This window comes from Bombus pascuorum, chromosome 5 (assembly GCF_905332965.1).
Source record: "Bombus pascuorum chromosome 5, iyBomPasc1.1, whole genome shotgun sequence".
NCBI lineage: Eukaryota > Metazoa > Arthropoda > Insecta > Hymenoptera > Apidae > Bombus > Bombus pascuorum.
The window spans coordinates 613,207-633,168 of record NC_083492.1 but is presented as its reverse complement, the minus strand read 5'-3'; the positions used below and the strand labels follow the sequence as shown (position 1 = coordinate 633,168).

At 31.2% G+C, this 19,962-nt stretch overlaps 3 protein-coding genes and 1 long non-coding RNA gene across 9 annotated transcripts; 2 read left to right on the top strand and 2 right to left on the bottom strand.

Annotated features, from left to right (window-relative positions):
* Window positions 1-7,860: 7,860 nt before the first annotated feature.
* LOC132906714 (uncharacterized) lies at window positions 7,861-9,918 on the bottom strand. Its single transcript, XR_009658030.1, has 2 exons — window positions 9,274-9,918; window positions 7,861-8,027 (listed from the first exon to the last, which is right to left on the bottom strand). It is a non-coding gene; the product is annotated as an uncharacterized LOC132906714 (long non-coding RNA).
* Window positions 9,919-10,719: 801 nt separating this feature from the next.
* LOC132906706 (autophagy-related protein 13) lies at window positions 10,720-13,388 on the top strand. Of its 3 annotated transcripts, none has more exons than XM_060959126.1 (5): window positions 10,720-11,475; window positions 11,812-12,160; window positions 12,278-12,449; window positions 12,522-12,855; window positions 12,927-13,388. In XM_060959126.1, exons 1-5 carry the CDS (start codon window positions 11,323-11,325, stop codon window positions 13,137-13,139), a joined length of 1,221 nt encoding a protein of 406 aa, XP_060815109.1. In that variant the 5' UTR covers window positions 10,720-11,322; the 3' UTR covers window positions 13,140-13,388. The 3 variants fall into 3 exon arrangements, with proteins under 3 accessions (XP_060815109.1, XP_060815108.1, XP_060815107.1); XM_060959125.1 differs by having other exon boundaries at window positions 10,721-11,475; window positions 12,278-12,461; window positions 12,522-12,846; XM_060959124.1 differs by having other exon boundaries at window positions 10,725-11,475; window positions 12,278-12,461.
* Window positions 13,389-14,294: 906 nt separating this feature from the next.
* Window positions 14,295-16,132, top strand: LOC132906709 (ubiquitin carboxyl-terminal hydrolase isozyme L5). Its single transcript, XM_060959135.1, has 6 exons — window positions 14,295-14,435; window positions 14,621-14,684; window positions 14,952-15,057; window positions 15,128-15,315; window positions 15,470-15,667; window positions 15,733-16,132. Exons 1-6 carry the CDS (start codon window positions 14,360-14,362, stop codon window positions 16,034-16,036), a joined length of 936 nt encoding a protein of 311 aa, XP_060815118.1. The 5' UTR covers window positions 14,295-14,359; the 3' UTR covers window positions 16,037-16,132.
* On the bottom strand, window positions 16,040-19,309 carry LOC132906691 (uncharacterized). 4 transcript variants are annotated; one of them, XM_060959086.1, is made up of 8 exons: window positions 19,235-19,309; window positions 17,813-18,836; window positions 17,555-17,746; window positions 17,306-17,499; window positions 17,080-17,243; window positions 16,754-17,006; window positions 16,485-16,636; window positions 16,040-16,403 (listed from the first exon to the last, which is right to left on the bottom strand). In XM_060959086.1, the coding sequence occupies exons 2-8, from the start codon at window positions 18,722-18,724 to the stop codon at window positions 16,267-16,269; spliced, it is 2,004 nt and encodes a 667-aa protein (XP_060815069.1). In that variant the 5' UTR covers window positions 18,725-18,836; window positions 19,235-19,309; the 3' UTR covers window positions 16,040-16,266. The 4 variants fall into 4 exon arrangements, 3 of the variants coding, with proteins under 3 accessions (XP_060815069.1, XP_060815072.1, XP_060815071.1); XM_060959089.1 differs by lacking the exon at window positions 19,235-19,309 and adding an exon at window positions 19,046-19,176; XR_009658029.1 differs by having other exon boundaries at window positions 16,243-16,403; window positions 16,863-17,006; window positions 19,235-19,308.
* Window positions 19,310-19,962: the final 653 nt, after the last annotated feature.

Sequence of the window (19,962 nt, the reverse complement as noted above, 5' to 3'; positions counted from 1 at the left end):
TTTCGCATTCCTACTTCCTTATTATGAAAAAGCGCTATCGTACACTAGCTTGTCAAGCAAGAAACGAACACACATTTCAACGGAACAAGAGGAAATTATATTATAAATTATTAATTATATATAAATAGTAATTATAAAACATAACCTCTTTACTTTTCCTAAAGAATCGAACGATCCCCATTAATTTGGCAGTCACTTCGATTCGATTCGGTTTTCCGTTTCTTTGCGCGACTACTGTGTTTCTCTCGATGGAATCCTAGTGAAACAACGTCGCCTAACTGGCATTCGTCAAATAAAGAATTAAGATCGAAACCAGTCGGCCGACGCGCTCCTTAATTACTCCTGCTCGAATCGAACCGCCTTAGCAAGACCTCCGGTTAACGTTCGCGTAATCGTTCGTACACGTACTCGTTCGTTTCCATCGCCTAATAATAAACATAGTGGGCATAGGTCGAATCCATGATTAGAAACGAAAGAATCATCGTCGACGTTATGTCGATTCGTTCGATCAACGTAAATCGGTACCGATCTACTTGGCCGATTCGGGATCGAGGTTAACGGCATCGTTGACTCCTTGTTTCGAGCGAATTGCCGCAGACGTCTCTTTCACCTCTGTCAATTACGGCAACAGCTGTCGGCATCCCTCAGACCAATCGACGCATTAACATTATCGAGCGGCGTTTTCGACCGGTAATAACAGACACGAATAAATCATCGGCTTAATTAATTTCTTTTTTTCGTTATCTTCTTCTCTCCTCTTTGGTTCTCCATCGTTACTTTTTGCGAGCTCGATCTGCCAACAAAAATTAGTTTTAGAATCGAAGTGCGTTGACTTGCTTTTCTCTTAATCGAAGTTTCTCGTATCGTCATCGCCGTCAAAACGCATCGAACTCATTTGGGTATGTCCAATAGCTTCAAGACAAATTTTTGTGTCTGGCAGTTATTAATAGAGAATTATTAAAGAGTGCGAAACGGTTGAGCAACTTTACTACAATTTTGTATATTTCATCGTGCTTTACATTTCATACTTTTTTCACGTTAAAGACTGTTCACTTTCGAGTATCGTATTCAACTGGATGGATACGGTTTCATCATTTTCTAACCGATTTATAACTTCGCGTTTCACCTCGTACGGCAAACAATATTTTAGCGTGCCTATTTAATAGTAGAAAAAAATATAATTGTTTTTTTTCAGACTCTCAACATTTAAAAAAAGTAAACAAAAAATAACCAAAAGTTAGTTGTAATTTTTTAACGTTTAGTCACCAAACGTATTCGACAAAGGATTACTAATACAACGATTTACCTCTCGAGGAAAATTTAGCGTCGCTTAAGCAGCGAGATAAAAGCTAACAAACTCGTTTCAAGCAAAAGATAGAAGAACGGCCCTTTTTAACGATAAAGAAAGAAAATTTCGTGCGAAATGGAGAAAAGGGACTGCGACAACAGCTGTAACCTCCGTCTGCAATACGATGAAATATTTTTAACTTTAAGAATTAATTACAATTCGTTGAACAACAATTTCAACAACTTTGCTGCACACTTTGATATGAAAATTTCATTCTTTCTCGAATGGAATTTTAAAGAGTTGCACAAAATTTAAATTTCAATTAGGATCGAATTGTTTATGGTAAAAATACTTTAGGGATGTGGTTTTTTTAAGCCACTGCTCAATGAAATCTTTTACTCGTGCAAAATTTCGTTGTCTTTGATTCGGAATAAAAAATCGGCGCGCGTTACGCATCCCAATCGCATTAAAACGAAAGATGTGATTCTTTTATGTGGCGATACGCCCTTTCATATGTAAAAACTGCAAGTAGTTGACACGACGTTACCGTATGACTTGTGAGTGACAAATACACGCTACTTATGCATGTAGCAGAACGACGTTCTTTCGTTTTAAGATCGCAAAACATTAACATGCTTTATGGATGTCCGTCGCATTCAAAATCTATGAGCTGTTAACACAGTATCTTACTTATTTCACCATGGTTTTTATACACTTGGTTATACGATGTTTATTTTTCTGCAGCTCGTTTCAGTTATTTTTTCGTTTAATTGACGGCACCAGAAATTTGTATATAAAATGAGCAACATTGGAAAGATATCGAATCCTATGAAATATCTTTGAAATATACAGTGACTCGAACATAAATACAAAGTATTTAATCGAATATAAAGCATTCGCACGCTTCTAGAAACTTTTTACGTATATATCGTACAAAACATCTTGAAATCTCATTAACACTGTAACGGGACACGTGTATCGTGATTATATTGGTAAAATTTAGAACGGATCTGAAAATGTATAAAATGTATAAAAGTTTCAACAAATGTATAATGCACATAATATACATGTAACATAAAAAAGTTGTGTGGTATGTTTAAATATTTTCATGAGCCATTGCATATCTCACTTTCATCCTAACTATGAAATTAATCGGTACCAAATGCAAACATCAACAACTTCCGTATAATCAAAAGATATAAATTCTAAAATATATATAAATATAAATTGGATAACCTCGTGTCGAACGTAAGTAAACTTACGTCAAATTAAAGACACACAAATACTAATCATACCAGTGAATGACATTTTATCACCATTATCCAACACTGATCCAGTTAAAGCAACCTCGTTATTTTCATGTTGAGCAGATACGTCGTAATCAGAACGAATTTAATCAACGTATACGTTGTTACGCCCGTGAAGCATGTGGATTTGTTGGCTACGCATATTTTCGCGGTGGCGTCGTGTAAAAGATCGCGCCACAATCAAATACGAAACCGTTGACCGGCAGCGCAGCGAAGCTTTGTCACGGCAATACGATATTACGCTCAAGATTTGAATTTAACGACGCTGATATCGTAGGTAATGCGAAACTCGCTTGGCTCCGTTTCACAACGTGTCCACACGAAAGAAAATTTTCCACTACGAGGCCATCCGGTAGGAATTCGCGAGGTTCGTACTTACTTGGTTTCCTCCGTCAGAACGCGCAGCTAGAACGAACCTCGTTTTCAATTAACTTTTTTGCTTGTTTCCGTTCGTACATCGTACTGATTGTTGATCTGAGAAACATTTCGTAGATTTCACCAGACAGAATAAGAAGAAGAATAAAACTATCGAGATACTATTACTCCTGTATTCTATTTGAATAAAAGTATAGGTTAGGTTTAGCTTAGTTAGAAATAAGAATATGGGTGACCTCTATGTGGCGCATTGAGAACACCATTTTGATATATGTAACATCGCATGTATCATGTATGTATGTACCACTTACACGAGCGTATATTATACATTTTGGATAAACGTTTATAGTTTATCTTTCCTACTTAATTATTTCATGTCTCCAAAAGGTAAACATACTTGCATTATTTAAAATACTTTGATTACCATATTGTTTAGAAAATATTCAAACTGTATATGATTATACTTATAATTTATAAATTCCTGATTAAATGTCAAAATAGTCGAAAATCAAGAAATTTAAATATGTGAGTAACCTACGTTCCATTATAATTCTGTATTTTCATCGCCTATCCTCATTCTTTCTTGTTCATTTGTCTTTTAAAACATAACTTACAAAAATTTAACATTGGGGAAATTGTATATCCATCAACGATTTCTGGTGAAAGTATCCATTCAAGTTTTCATTATAATCTAATATACCGAGTTTAAATGCAAAAACTTGATACCGTGCATACTCGATCGCGATGCACGAGATACTGTTCATGTTCCATTTAATTTCTACTCATTGCAAAAGTTTTGCAGACATTCTTATTTTAATCGTATTTTATCGCACGGATCAACTTCGTAACTGCAAATGCGCCAGTGATTTCTAATCATCGATACTATCATTACCTGAGATTTCATTTATTCGTCTCGATATGATAATCTTGCTTGACGGAAGCGTAACAAAAAGCGTTTCTATTTCACATCCGACACCATACAATTCAATTCAAATATCCAACAGTAAGTGTGCATCATTTAAGAAAAGACTTTACGAGGTTAGTATTTACACGTAAATAATAGAAGCTGTTTTCTATGATAAAGATTCCATCGTACATTCTCAAATCTCGAATCCATTCCAAGGAACTGCTTCATTTGTCTGTCAAACGAGACTGCCTATCACATCGATCACACTATCAATATCCATGCACGAACAAACAACCCACAGAATCCCGAACATTTTGCGCAAACAAAACTGTAAGCACACACTCGATAAATAGTACATACATTTGTCTATCGAGCCATCCATCGATGTCACAGTAAAAAACACCATCTATTTATGATGGATCGTTCGACGATCCAATCCAAAGATATTGCAAGGATGTGCGAAAATCGGACAGAATTCAAATGAGAATTTTCAGAGCGCCTCACTGTCTGCGATCGATGCTTCCAAGGTCTGTATATAGGTCGCAATAAGATAGATGGACGACGATGACGCAGATACATGCAAAAACTTTGCGAAAGCATCACGATGGTATTGGTCCTTCGCCCACGTGAATCCCTTGAATCGGACGCGCGTGTGTATCCAGGCCAGATTTGGTTAAATCATCGCGCCAGGACGAAAGCTATCCTAGCGCGAATAACACCGTCCTTGAAACTTGAACTTTGTTTTCAGTGGAGGAAAATAGGCTATTATGTCGATGATGCTGTTTACGTTGCGTCACTCGAGTTGTTTCCGCGATCGTAGTCAGAACTATATCCGACTTTGTTTCTGTGTGCAGCTATAACTTTCGTCGTATATGTGCTGTATAAAACGTTACCTAAGGCCCATAGAAAATTCGGTAACAACTACCAAATGATTTGGAAAATGAGAGAGCTCCATTGCTTCCTTTCTCTTTTCTTTTTTTCTTTTCTTATTACTTTATATTATCTTGCTTGTAATTGAGAAGATGTTGTTAATGAAATTTAATACAATCGTCCAATGTATTGGCATTAATGATTTACGTACACTTTGACGATACAGTATTCCTCGCACGTATGTACTTCGTGACAGATTGTAGTATTGTCGTTTATGAAAATCATTCTCAACAAATTAGTCTCGTTGTCGTGATTTATTGCACTCGTTAGAGCATAACAGAGATTGATTGGCGATCACGCGAAGATTTACTGATTTATTACTATACCGGAGATACCGTAAATTGATAACTATATACAAAGACGAATCGAGCTACATACGAATACATGCTTCCTTCTAGCATTGTTAAGTTCTGATAAGAATATAATCTCGTAGTTTTAATCAGTGACGCTTACGACAAGGTGCTGTTACCAATCATTTATTGTTAGCATACATATTCCATCTGCGTGATAAAACTCGATCGATTTCCTTTTATTTTATGGAAGTTTAGATATTTATTAAAACCAGTTTTCCCCGATACTGGCTAGAAAGTAGTACATAATTACTATTCAGCATCTCGCTAACTAACAGAATTAAGCAATTCGTGATTGTGTGATCTATAAATTACTCCGTTGTAACTTAAAAGAATAAGCCAAAAAATTCAGACGACTTGCAACGTTTCTAAAACATATTTATATCTCGAATATACACAACACATACGAAATTTTTATTATTGGGAGATATAATATGACTACAAAGTGTTGAGAAACTGTTGCTTACATAATTCTGCAATTGCATAACACGCGTTTGAAACATTTTGGTGTTATCGGTGGAAAGTACCGTCGGTTATTTAACATTTATAAATGAACAATTTGCACATTCTAACATTCTAAGGAACAGCCAGTCGAACCCCAACTTCGGTCGTTGTAGAAGTAAAAATATGTAAGAGCATTTTAGCATACATTCGTAAATAAAACAAGAGATATATAAATATAGTTTAAACACGATAAGTATAACAAATCAAAATATCAAAGGTCTTTGTATGTAAATATGTAATAATGTAATAACCATGTGCATGATAATACGATAATATTGATATTTGTAATATAAATATGTCATAGCAGTATTATTAGCTATATTAAAAGCTAATAAATAATAGTATTGTGTACAACATTATTACAATGACAATGTGTGTAACAATATTAATATTAACAGTTGATATTAATAATTAATATCCTCTTCGATCTTTTTTATTCTTTTATTTCATCATTTTGCACATTTTATTTCTTTCATTTGCGTTGTCGTATCAAACAATCTACTGATGTCGAGAAAAAGATCGAGTCATAATAATTATAACTGCTACTTGAGTGTCGTTTACTAACGTTATCTTCGTAAAATAGCAGCGAATACGTAGCAACACGTGCTTATATTGCAGTCATAAACGTGACTTCACGCCATAGATATGTATGTCCATACGAAATTCGACCTTGTGTTTTAATGCTTGCGTAGATCTTTTATTTTAATACGCAGATTATAGTTTCAAATTTTGTTTTACTCTTACCTACATGTTAGTAGAATTCTCTTTCATAGGTGAATATGAAGAAAATAAAGATTTGTTTAAACAAATAATTATCTCACTAAAACCTATACGTACTAAAGCTTTTATTTGAAAGTTTGGCGATGTTCTGTAATTACATTTTTTTTATATAATTGAATAAAACGAAGTGACTAAAAATTGCGTTTCCGAGCTATGCATATTTTATCGTAGATACAATAACGTGATTTTCGCATTACATTCCACGTAAATCGCTCATTTACTTGCTTGTTAACGAAACAAATGGCATTTATTTTGTCATGAATTACACACATATATTCGCTATACTCTTCGTTTGGCATAATATAGAATGTGCTAACGTTTACTGATACGGCTTATTAATGTTTTATAAAATGTCTTATGAATTTTTCGTATTTCTTTGTAACATCATCCAATGCTTGGTGAAACTCGATGATCGTGTAACATAATTGGAGTATTAATTCTTTCCTTAATCATGCGTAAATAACTTTCCCACTTTCAGAAAAGAGCATACGAGAAAAGATTTAACACGTGAAAAATTAAAAATATGTTAACGCTTCCTCGAATTGAGATAAAGTTGCAATTCTATTAAGCGAAAATACTATAGACTTTTTCCAACGTTTAACTCGGTAAGGAAGTAAATCTTACTCGTATCCTGTACGGTTATCGGACATATCAAATTAAAACATAACCTCTAATGGAGTATACGATTCTCTCGTTGCTTTTGCACTTTCGAATCGTATACGAAACCTCAAATTATAAAGGATGAATCTTCTTGAAGGAAGGACGTTCGTTACATGTGGTTGATCATGTCCTGGCTTGATCGAACAGAGTACGTTTCTAATACACAGACTTGGAAGTATTGCAAACGCTATGGCAAACGTCCAACCGGGCCCCTTAGGCCTTCTTATCTTGAGAGGGGACCAGGCCATGCGAGGCCTCTCGACCCCCGAGTACATTTCCTGTCAAAAGTAAGTGATGTTCCTAACGTAGATCGCATACGTCGGTTCTATTCTTGAGACGTCTGCCGCGACATTTTCAGCTTAAAATTCCTAGCGTATTTCTCATCGAGATGAACGATTCTACGTCAGAGAAAAGTCAAAAGCAAGTTTTTTCCTTTTGCGTCATCATTCCATGGCCATTTCATGTCCTCGTTACGCCGCAATTTCCTTTCGAACTTTGTTCGCATAAGAGGCTCTACATTTTGATGTGGAATAATTTTACTTTAAACGCAGCACATCTTTAATATCTTTGATCGTAACTCTATCACATATAAAATATATCAGAGTTAAAAATAAAATTAATGTTCCTAGAGAATACAAAGTAGTTATTGCATATTTAGTTGGATGGAATTTATTTTCCATCAAAGTGTACAGCTCTTATTCTATGAATAAAGTCAACTTGTCACCGCAACTGTGTTTATGTCACTACGATATATATATATATATGCTTAACAGTATTATTTTATTCAGTTCTTTATATGCATTCGGATTTATCTAAAATTCTACTTTTTATTTATATACTTACCCGTTGCCGCCAAAAATTCCACGAATGGAAACATTGCACGCTGATAATGGCACTCCTCCGAATCACAGCGCAGGAAACCTTAACTGTAATGTGCACAAGTTTTATTAAGAAAGGGATACGAATAAACAATGATTACATATAAACGATTTTATGGAACGCTACTTTAATTACGATGTATATTATTTTTCTAGCCCAAAATTGTTTGTTAAATTTTCTTCTAATTTTATTTCTTAGATCAGTACTGGCTTTTTATGTCATTGAATAAAAAAAATCTTTGTACTATAATTACATTTAAAATCTGTAGTGCATATAGTGCATATATAGTCTATAGAGAGGATTTTGAATTCTTCAGGATTAAATCCTAACTAAAGAGACATGTGTAGAGCTATGCAAACAGTACGTAATTCATAGTAACATAAGTATTCAAGTAATATAACATTTTTATTACGCTATCATTCTAGAAAACAAAGTCGATATTTTAATTAAATAAAATATTGTAAAAAAATTCTTATAATACTAAAAATCCAAATTTACTCCAAGGAAAACGGTCATTGACATTTGTAATTAAATTTTACATTGAAAAGGATGTAGTTAAATTACTAGATGCCTTAGGAAATCACAAATCTAGCCAATTGAAATTAATCGATTAAAAATATAAGGATGGCCTTCGGTTTAGTCTCCTAGCGGACGTAATCTGGTTTTTAGGCGCGGCTACAAAGCGTCTACAAGGTGGTGGCAATCGACTGCTTCAGTGGAAATTTCCATTGCAGTTGGCATGCTGTGTGGTGTGACTGTACAGTCCACCATAAAAGTAACGGCTTTCTGATATTAAACATTGAAAATATTATTACAAGAAACAATTCATTATCTCTTTTTTATATCATGATTAGAAACATTTTTGTATTATAACAAAGTCGCAGAAATGACTTAACCTGTTCGGATTTGCGGATGAGATATTTCGTATACAAATTTATACCGAAAGCTTTCATAAACGAGATATTTCACGACGCAATATCATATGCTATGAACGAGATATCTTTACTTTTTTGATATTTGCAATTAAAAAAAAAAAAAGTTTTGAAAGTATATCATATATCTGTTATTTTTCATACACATCTCTGATCTATAGATGAGATATTTTGTAGCGTAATAAGAGACAAAAGGCGTATAACAAATCCTCACAAAAAAGAATGTAAGGTGAAATGCCAATGTTCAACATCCACGTGGCGAGTCACGTGGTGTCATTACATCATTCAGGATTCGTACATAATATTTAATAAACTACTTTTGTTGCTATACCAGTCTTAATTATCTCATCGGATCACTCACATCCTTATGTGCAATCATACAATGTATATGTACTCATGTTCTTTGTCTCACTTCTTCCTTTTATATTCTTTCAGATTTTCTTGTAACTATATGTATACAAGGATAATTCAGTACATGAACACATATATATTATAATTATACGTATCTACATTCACAAAATTTCACTTTAATTGCCGTACGTGAAGTTTTTACGAAAACTACCGCGCATTTGCAACATAAGCACTAAATATGAACATCGCAGATAGAAGGTCAATTTTGTGGTTATAAAATAGACCTCAAATCATACATCGATAGAAGAGTATACCTCAAAATCGATCACGAACAAATGATAATTTCTTTTTTATCTCAAGAGCAGAAATTAAAAGAGATACGATAATAATCTTAATTCCAATTTTGAAACTATGATTTATTGTTAAGAAAACTAAATATTATTAACTTGTCCTAATCACGTAGGAAAAGGATCGCATCCTAGCACCTTTTGATTATGGTTGCAATGTAAAAATTGTCTTTTTATATTATTTTATACGTATATGTATTTCTATTGTTCGAGCGCTTTTCATTATTACATATTATAACATATTACTGTTTTATAATGTTAGTGATAGATTTTGTAATAAGAACTATATTTATAATTTTTGTTTTCCATGACAGAAATATGTATATAAATTTATATTCAAGGCAATTTTGTTTATTAAGTTTGTTTCTATCTTTTACACTTTTAAAAATTATGAGGAATAAAATATATTAAATATTATGTATAGATTATTAATCTAATTGCAAATGTTAGTTTAGAAATATATTTAATATTAACGATAAATTTATAGAGAAGAGTTCATTTAATGTTATAAAAATATATTTTAATTCATTTTAAACGTTACTCTGTCCTTTATGTTTATATATCGCTAAATATAACAATTAGATCATAATTTATCTAATTTACTTGAATTTATAATTTATTTGATGAAAGGACGAAATAAGATAATGTATTTGAACAAAGTCAATTATAACTAAATCCTTTTGCAACAATCAAAATCTGTAAAAAATATAGGGAAATAGAAAAACTTCCCTAGAAAAGATGAAACAAAAGAGGGCGATGCGAGTAGTATAAATCATACTTCGGAAACGATGTTTCAGTTTGATCAGCTGTTGTACATTATTCGATTAACCAATCAGCTGATAGAACGTTAACGTTATATAATAATCTGTCCGGAAATTTAAAAAAAAAAAATTAATTTGCGATCAAAAAAGTAAGAAATAATAATTTTTTAATATTTTACTATAATTTACAAAACTTTATGCTTTAATAATGATAGATTTATTTACCAGATGTATGGCGTAAAGTGAAATAGCATCGGCGGTCATTTTCTGAACGCGGCGTGCACTGTTCAGTTCGAAATTTACTTTGAACTTTTAACAAGGAAGCGTTTATTGTGTTTCTATCTTTCTTGTAAATGTAAATTATATTTAAAAAGTTCAATTTACATCTGACTCAGCAAATTCATGGTCGTATGTTATTCATGTGAACGCTTCCTATCTTAAGGTAATTGCGACACGAAATAAAATCGATTCACAGTGTGTCATAAAAATAGCGAAATAAGAACTATATACTCGATAGTTGCACGTATTATTCGAGAAAGGCGATATTCAGGTTGTTCAGTCGATTCGAGTAAAACTTTCGAATTTGTCTCCATAATTGATCAACAATAATCTAGATTCTAGTTAACAGAATTGATCTAACTTGTATCACCTGCCACGCAGCTGTACGCAACACAATGCAACGATATGATGTTTATGCTGTTGTTAAATTATCGTTTTTTGGCTGGACTATGTGCATTAGCGAATCATAGAAAGAGGAGAAATCGTTTGCCAATCCGAGTGCAATGGTTTACACGTGCGAGTGTCAAAAACGATTTTACTATGTAGTTCCACAGACAAAAAGAGATGCTTTGGCATATTCAAAATTCTATTCAGTTTAGTGGAATTCGATGTTTTTGATTGGACATTTGTGTTTCTCTGAAAGGAACTTAATAAAAAAATAACAGCGTTAAAATGTCCACGTTAAAATTGAGTATGCAAGACAAAAAGGACTTGGATAAGTTCACCAAATTTTTGGCATTAAAGGCTGCACAAATTATTGTGCAGTCGAGGTCAGGTGAAAAGGTTAGCACAAAGTGCAAGCCAAATTCATCTGGAACAGATTGGGTAAGCTCTTCTATTTATAATAATTTTGATTGCATATATATGTTATAGATAATGCACATATTTATCTTTTAATATCTTTTTATTCTTTTCTTGAATTTCTTAAAAGAAATTATATTTTATTTATTCAATATGTTAAAACGGCATTTTATTGGTTTTTGTACCGAAGAAAAGTTTGAAAACAATTTATGCAAACACAAAATTCATAACGAACAAACGCATAAATTATTATTGATGTATAATACATAATTGAAAACATGTAGTTAATATTTATATTAATTCCAATATGTTAATCGAGATGTTTATAGTTTCCTACTTATATATCCTTTTATTATACAGTTCAACCTCGCTATTCATGATCTACCAGAAGTTTTGGCCGAAGCTAAAAGAGTACTATGTGGAGAAATAGTAAATTCAACCATACCTCTTTGCATTGAAATTTCGTTAAGAACTGTTGAAGGTGATACGATGGTTCTAGAAACATGGAGTTTGGGTGTATTGCCAGAGCATAGTGATCCTACTGTAAGAGTAACATATACAGTATATAATAGAATGGGTATTTTACTCAAATCGTTATTATCTGTATCAAGAATTACTCCAGCTTATAAATTAAGTAGGAGGCAAGGTCCGGATTCCTATGTTATTTGTTATAGGATTTATATGGGAGAACCCCAGCTACATACACTAGGTACAGAATAGATCAATTTTATATTAAAATCTAATTTTGTCTTTTTAAATAAATTCAATATTTATAAGTTTATTTATAATATTGATAATATTTTAAACATATTGCAATGTTTTGCAGGTGATAATTACAAACATGTTAGGGTAGGTCAGTTGTGCACGCCAGTGGGGACAATTCATTTATCAGTATCATATAGGACAAAAATGACTATATCTCCTACTCATACTGGTCGTGATTCAATAATGTTAAAAAGTGATCATTTTCATTCTGACTTGAGTCCTCGTCATGCTAGGTATCAACAAAAGTAAGTGAAGTAAATGTAATTTCTATTAGATTAATTGAAACTTTCTTATTCATATTTTAGCGAAGAAACGTCAAAATCGCTTAGTGATACTATCAAAGTTGGAGCATTTGTAGTCAATAAGCCTGTCACTGTTAACGAAGAGGATTTTGTTATACCAGATGTACCTTTTAGCTCATTGCTAACTCCTAGACAAACCTCACCTCCTCCAGTCTCAGTGGCTGAGACCACAAGTACAAAGACTGCAACAACAATCATTGCTACGGATAGTAGCAATGGAAACAATGAAAGACTTACAAATGATAACACAACGTCAAAGTGTAACTCTCAAAATGGATCGAGAAGGAGTAGTTGTTCAATGACCAGTGCCAACGATGATTTTATTATGGTAGATTTGGTAATTAACGTTCCTATATTTTTAAGATACTAGAAATGTTTGACTAAACTCTTTAAATGTTGCAATTACAGAAGACTCCCTTCGCAATAACAAACACCAATAGCGATTTAGGAGCATTTTATCGTGAGTGTCAAAGTGCACCCCAGCTTCAAGCTTTTATGGAGGAAAGAACACTTGCAGAACAAGTCGGAGATCTTACGAAACAGTTGGAAACATTTGAAACAAATATGCGGCGGTATGAGGATATTCTGTCGTCATTATGTCAAACAGAAAATAATAACTAATATCGAAATCAATGCAATGTTAGGTGCTTCAACGAGAAATGTTAATATATACAACCAGCATATAGTGTCTCGTCATAGATTTATGCGATTCTCATTACACGTATCACGATATTTCAGCAAGAGCATTTCAATAAAATTTTTAGCCAAATGCTATCACTGCTTGTGATCACTTATGAAAAAATTGGATTTAATACAAGATCTATCTATAAAGTATAAAAATAAAAATAGTTCATCTGTATTACCAATGTATGTACATTTGGTATGTGTGATTTATTGATGTACTTTTTTTTCTACAATTTCTTTTTTTTTATTAGTTCCTTTTTATCACTCCAACAATAATCAAAACATTTTTATTCAAAATTATTTTAATTTACTTCTATCGCATAAACTATATTCTCAAATTTATTGTAAATTAAGTGTATTTTATTTGTTGAACGACTTATTAATAATGCGAATTGATAAGCAGCGTAAATGATAATTAGTTAATATATTTTGAAACTTTAATTTATTGCTTGTACATAGTGTAAATTGTATTTTAGTGTTATAATATTGATTGATGATTAAGAAAGGATTATATAACTTTTTCATGTTTTATTATTCCAATCACTTAATAAATCAGGCTGTGCTTGCAATTTGAGTAAAACTTTTATGTTTAAGATGCTATATGCAACCCCCAATTACGATCATTTAATTAACCAATCTTAATTACAAGATACCATCTTTAGTATAATAAAAGCTTTAAAAAAAATTGAAAGCATGAAATTACATATTTTTATGTAAATACTTTTTAATATTTGAATGCTAGAAAGTTGTTTTCGTCTGTTCTATTTCATAACAATATATAATATTATATATATTATAATATAATATATGATATTCATGCTCTTGAACTGTTCAATTCTGTCAAGTTCAAATTGATATTTCTTAACTATTTAATTCATTTTTTCAAAGTTATAGTGATCCATTATACAATAGACTTTGAACTAGAATTATATTGTTCCTATGTTTATTTTTACTTTTCTTCAAATGTGTATGAATATTAATTTCCATAATGCTAAGTTAAATATTGGTTAATGAAACAATTTTCGTTACATTGTGATATTACAATGTAAATCGGTTTGTAGGTATGCATGTTCCAATTGTAAAAGCGGTAGATGAGTATTAAGAATAAGTAGTGAGTAGTGAGTATTACATTCTGGAGCGTGACAAAGAAATGAAATATGGCGGACTCAGCGGGCAATTGGTGTCTTATTGAGAGCGATCCTGGAGTTTTTACGGAATTAATAAAAGAATTTGGTAAAGTTTGATTGGTTTTATTTGGATTTGTTTCAAATTACTTTAATTTTGTTGAAAATAATTTATATATGATTATGCTAGAAGATATCTGCGTTTATTGACAGTTGCTTTGAACACTTGCATTTTAGATTGTTATTTCTTGTAAGATTATACAAGGCATTTAATATAATTTCTCTTTACTAAAGGTGTTCAAGGTGCCCAAGTGGAAGAATTATGGAGTTTGGATGATGAACAATTTGATAATTTGAAGTGAGTATTTTGTTCATGTAACATAACCTATTTAATATTGATTTATTTTTATTTCCTAGTGTAAACGAATATCATAAATTATAATGTATTCTAATATCCTTTCGCATTGATAATAAACAATAACAATATAGTGAAAACTTAATTTTAAATCTAAAATTATAAGCTTATAACCACATACATGTAAACTTTTAAAGAAAATAAATGAATGTAAATTAATTAATCTCCTATTTTTTATGATATGCAAATAATAACTTTGTTATTTACTAGGCCTATACATGGCTTGATATTTTTGTTCAAATGGGTGCAAGATGACGAACCCTCTGGAAGTATTGTTTTAGATAATAGGTTGGATAAAATTTTTTTTGCAAAACAGGTATTTTTCATAATTATTATTAAATATTACTCAATAGTAAATTAGAGGATAAAAATATTGAAAATTTTAGGTGATTAACAATGCTTGTGCAACACAAGCAATCTTAAGTGTATTACTGAACTGCAAACATTCTGATGTATCATTAGGACCAAATTTGGAAGAATTTAAAAATTTTTGTCAAAGTTTTGATGCTAACATGAGAGGTCTTGCTCTTAGTAACTCTGATGTGATAAGAGAAGTACATAATTCTTTCTCAAGGTATTTTTCATACAACAATATATGCGTGCGTGCGTGCGTGCGTACGGGCATGTGTGTATATGTATTGCATATCTTAATGTTAAAAATATAGTATATATATATATATATATATATATATATATATGTGACATAAAATAAACATTATTTATTGTAGACAAACAATATTTGAATATGATTCAAAACAAGCGTCTAAAGATGATGACGTATTTCATTTTGTGAGTTACGTTCCTATTGACGGTCGGTTATATGAGTTAGATGGATTAAAAGATGGACCTATGGATTTAGGTCCTTGTCCACTTGGAGATCAATGGGTTCAATCAGCTAAACCAATAATACAGAAACGAATAAATAAGTAAATATCACCTGATTAATGTATTCATTTGTTTCATGTAGTAATTGTACAATTTATTTTTGCAGATATAACGAAGGAGAGATACATTTTAATTTAATGGCAATAGTAACAGATAGAAAAGTAGTTTATGAACGACAAATAGCAAATGTCTGTGATCCAGCGGAATTGGAACGTTTACAAACATTGATTGAGAAAGAAATTCGAAAATCTAAAAGATATCAGATCGAGAATATTAGAAGGAAGCATAATTATTTGCCGTTGATAATGGAGCTTCTCAAAATGCTTGCTAAAGAGGGCAAGTTAGTGCCTCTATATCAAAGGGCAAAGGAGAAGGCGTTGGAAAAGGAATCAAAGAAGAATAAAGTTTAAATCTTGGTTTTGTAAACTGTATAAGAAAAATATTGGAATGTATGTATACTGCATAAATATTATTGAATAAATTATAGCAATGTGTTTTTAAAAATAGATGTAAATATATTATTTTTCGAATTTTTCTAAACTAAAAAAATTAGAAGAAACTTATATGTATGATGGTGTAATTCAAATATGAATTATATGAGAAAATATTCAAAATGCTCAATTTATCTTTTCCTATATTATTATATACTGATATCTTCGTTCAAGTCTTCATCTATAATTTTAACTTTTCCATTATAAAAGAGTCTAGGAAGAAATTTATCAGTCGATTCATTTCTTATATCTTGTATCTTTTCATTATATAAATACTCCACGATGTCTAAAAAATACGAAATGAAAATTATTATTTTTATAAAATAAAGCATTTAACATTCATAATTTTATTAATTTAAAAACTTACCAGTAAAGTTTTTTGTATTTATTTTTTGACTAGCTTCTTGCACAAGATAAAGGAATACTTTACACAAAAAGATATTACTAACTCCATCAAAATATTTCGCTACATTTGGCCAGACTATTTCTCGACTATTCGAAATTCCCATTCCATAAATGCTGCAATATAATTTTCAGTACACATATAGCAGATTTACTATATTTTATATTAAAAAATAATTACTTATGTTAGGAGATATAACGAAGTTTCTGTATTATGAAGGGTTATTAACTTACTATTCAATTAATTTTATTTTTATATCATTTAAATAAATAGGTTCTGGACAAAATAATTGCATGTGCAATTGAAATATCCAGAATTTCTTCAATGTATTATGGTGTATACCTAGCTTTTCTTCTAATTTGCGCCAAACCGGTTTTGGGATAATAGCATCTTTTAAATCCTCCACAGTTTCAGATAATGTTACATTCATGAAAGTTTTTATAAATTTACCAATTAAAGATAATGTCCATTGGATTTTAGGCAATGCTACAATAAAGCGCGATTGAATTAGTTTTATTACCGATATTATAAAAATTGCGATATTTAGAAAGAAACTTACGATCTTCATCTTGCTGCATCTTTTTAAGCAGTTGATAACGTGACCAAATTGAATGTCTTGAACGTCCCAACATTTTACTTAATTCTGAAAATATGTGTACTTTTTCCTCATTTTGTTTATTCTTCATGTAAGATAAAATTTTCCTATCTTCGACTGATGTATATCTATAAGATACATTAGTAATTAATATTACACGAATGCATTGAGCTTTTGATGTGGATGGTACCTTTGAAAACTTTTCTCATGATTTCCATACAAGTATCTGAATCTATGAAAAACACTATACAGCGTTCTCCATGGTAAATTATTTGCTAAAAATTGAGTAAATTTTTTTCTCTGTTGCATACTTTTTATATAAAATCTACTGCCACGTTTCATATGAATGAAGGGTTTCACACATTTAGGATTCCAGTCATGAGCCTGCATATGAAAGATTATCAATAAAAGAGAAATATATAACATTAATTAGACATACTTTACAAAATGCTTTCCAATTATCCATGATAATTTTATCTTCGCTAGGTGTAAATACGCCGCTTTTTAGTGGTCCATATTTTAAGAACCGCCTTTTCTCTATTTTTGTTAATGTTTTTGAGCCTGCAGTATGTTCAATTTTATGTTGCATTGGTACGTCATGTGTTAATCGTACCTTTAAATCATATAATTTCTAAAAGAATAATAAGTTAATATAAGAAATTAATATATGTGAAGTACGATTGATGCAGATATTTACCTTCATTGCATCTTCAGATAATTCATTTTTCTCTTCTTTTTCTTCTCCTCCTTCTTCTTCTTCTTCTTCTTCTTCTTCTTCTCCTTCTTCTCTTCCTTCTCCTTCTTCTTCTTCTTCTATTTCTAATGGCATTTCAATATCTAGTTCTCCCAAAATATGTTTTAACTCATCATAATCCACGTCGGTATCTTCTTTATTAGATTTATGTTTTCCTGTTATTCTAATCTTATTTTCTACACTTGTTTCTTGATTTTCTATATTTTCACATGGTGTACTAGTTTCTTCATTGTCAGTAATATAAAGAGGATCAATTTCTGGATCTCTGGATGTTTCTACAGTCTGATCGTCTTGCATGGTCTCATCAATCGTCGAACAAAAAATGCCTGTATCTATTTTACTTTCTTCAAAATCCATCATAGAATTGAGATCATGCAACATATCAATAGTTTCCAGATCATTTAATTCATTATCACATAATTCTAATTTGACTGCATCAGACAATTGATCATAATCACTCTCGCTACAAAGTTCCCTTTTTATTTTTTTTTCAGGTGTATGTTCATTACAGAGATATCGCCTCTTTCTTTTATGTTTCGATGGTGTTTCTGTTTGTGAATGCCATTTTATTAAATTTATACCTAAATTATTAGGAGTAAAATTTTTTGGGCTATTTATATTTTCTATGTTCTCTATACTTTTTAAATCTCCCAATGTATTACTTTTTTGGGGGGTCTTACATAAATCTTCCATTTTTCTTACACTAATTATGGATTGTTGACTTTTACTTGTTATTTCATCATTGCTGCAACCTTTTTTTAAATCTAAATCTGCATGATTAGTTTCAAAACTTACATTTCCATTGTTAACCAATGATTTTTTGTTAACTTTCTTATTAGGAAGTTCCATTTCCATTTTATGTTAATATTTTTTTCTTTTGTAATTGTAAATGTAATAATTCATTATCTAATATATATTATTCGTTTGTATTTATCCTTTTTTCAAATACTTCAGATTATTTTTATATCTGAAAAATGTTCATAGTCATTTATGAAAACCACTGTTTGTTTTAGTTATTAAAACTAAAATAATTATTCTACAATATTACTAAAAAAAAAAAAAAAATCATTTTTGTTTTTAATCAATTAATGTCTATATATATATATACACACACACACGAACACACACACACACACACACACACACACACACACACACACACACATATTACATTACGTTTTAGACGTTTTCTAAAAGAGTGTTGTTGCAATGTCAGAATAAATTATAAGTAATATACAATCATAAAATGATTTATTTTATAATTACAATTGTAGTATTTTAAATATTTTGTTATTTCTTTCTTAATATTAAAATGACCGCAGCGTATGTATAATATACTAAATATAAAGCTATAAACAAACTAACCTCTTCAAAGCGTCTGTTATACTATATAGACATAGATTGTAACACGTGGAAATAATCGCAATCACGATCTAACTAAACTAAACTAAACTAAACTAAACTAAACTAAACTAAATGGCTCTAGGAAATTCACTAGGGGAAAGCGTCCGAAAATTGAGTTGTGAAAAATGAACATGAAGGACAACGAAATTCTCGTTCTTGCCAGATAGATAGAGACGAGTAGAGTACATCTGTCTCTATCTGAGATGTTCATGGCAGACAGGGCCAGTTAACAGTCAACTAGTTACACTGGCTCGCTCTTACTTGATGAAAATAAAACTGCGCTTGAGTGAACACAATTAATTACCAACGCGGCCCCAAAGTACTACGTTCCTCGGAAACGGCTTCAGTCATTGGATTCCTATATTTCTATGAGCTCAATGGCGCAGAATGAGAACGTCTTTGTTTTCCATGTTGGTTTTTCACGACGGCTTATTTGATTTTCAATTTTCGGCTGGTTTCTTCTATGCTTTCGGTATATGAGCGTCGAGACCTGTTTATACGATCGTGTTTATACGCGTTTACTTACGCATAGGTTTTCAAGAGCTAACAATTAGATCCTAACCCCTAACCTAACCACAGACGAAGAATAGATAATATACGAATAGATTTTCACTTAATGAATTTTTAAATCATTTTTTCAGTAAGAAAGTTATTTATTCACAAAAATATTTCTAAACAACACGAACGAT

Coding starts and splice junctions, on each gene's coding strand:
- LOC132906709 (XM_060959135.1), top strand. CDS start 14,360: ATGGCGGACTCAGCGGGCAATTGGTGTCTTATTGAGAGCGATCCTGGA. Junction 14,685..14,951: donor GAACAATTTGATAATTTGAA/GTGAGTATTTTG, acceptor GTTATTTACTAG/GCCTATACATGGCTTGATAT. Junction 15,668..15,732: donor ATACAGAAACGAATAAATAA/GTAAATATCACC, acceptor TTATTTTTGCAG/ATATAACGAAGGAGAGATAC.
- LOC132906691 (XM_060959086.1), bottom strand. CDS start 18,724: ATGGAAATGGAACTTCCTAATAAGAAAGTTAACAAAAAATCATTGGTT. Junction 17,747..17,812: donor TATCTGAAGATGCAATGAAG/GTAAATATCTGC, acceptor TTATTCTTTTAG/AAATTATATGATTTAAAGGT. Junction 17,500..17,554: donor ATTGGAAAGCATTTTGTAAA/GTATGTCTAATT, acceptor TTTCATATGCAG/GCTCATGACTGGAATCCTAA.
- LOC132906706 (XM_060959124.1), top strand. CDS start 11,323: ATGTCCACGTTAAAATTGAGTATGCAAGACAAAAAGGACTTGGATAAG. Junction 12,161..12,277: donor ACCCCAGCTACATACACTAG/GTACAGAATAGA, acceptor AATGTTTTGCAG/GTGATAATTACAAACATGTT. Junction 12,462..12,521: donor CATGCTAGGTATCAACAAAA/GTAAGTGAAGTA, acceptor TTCATATTTTAG/CGAAGAAACGTCAAAATCGC.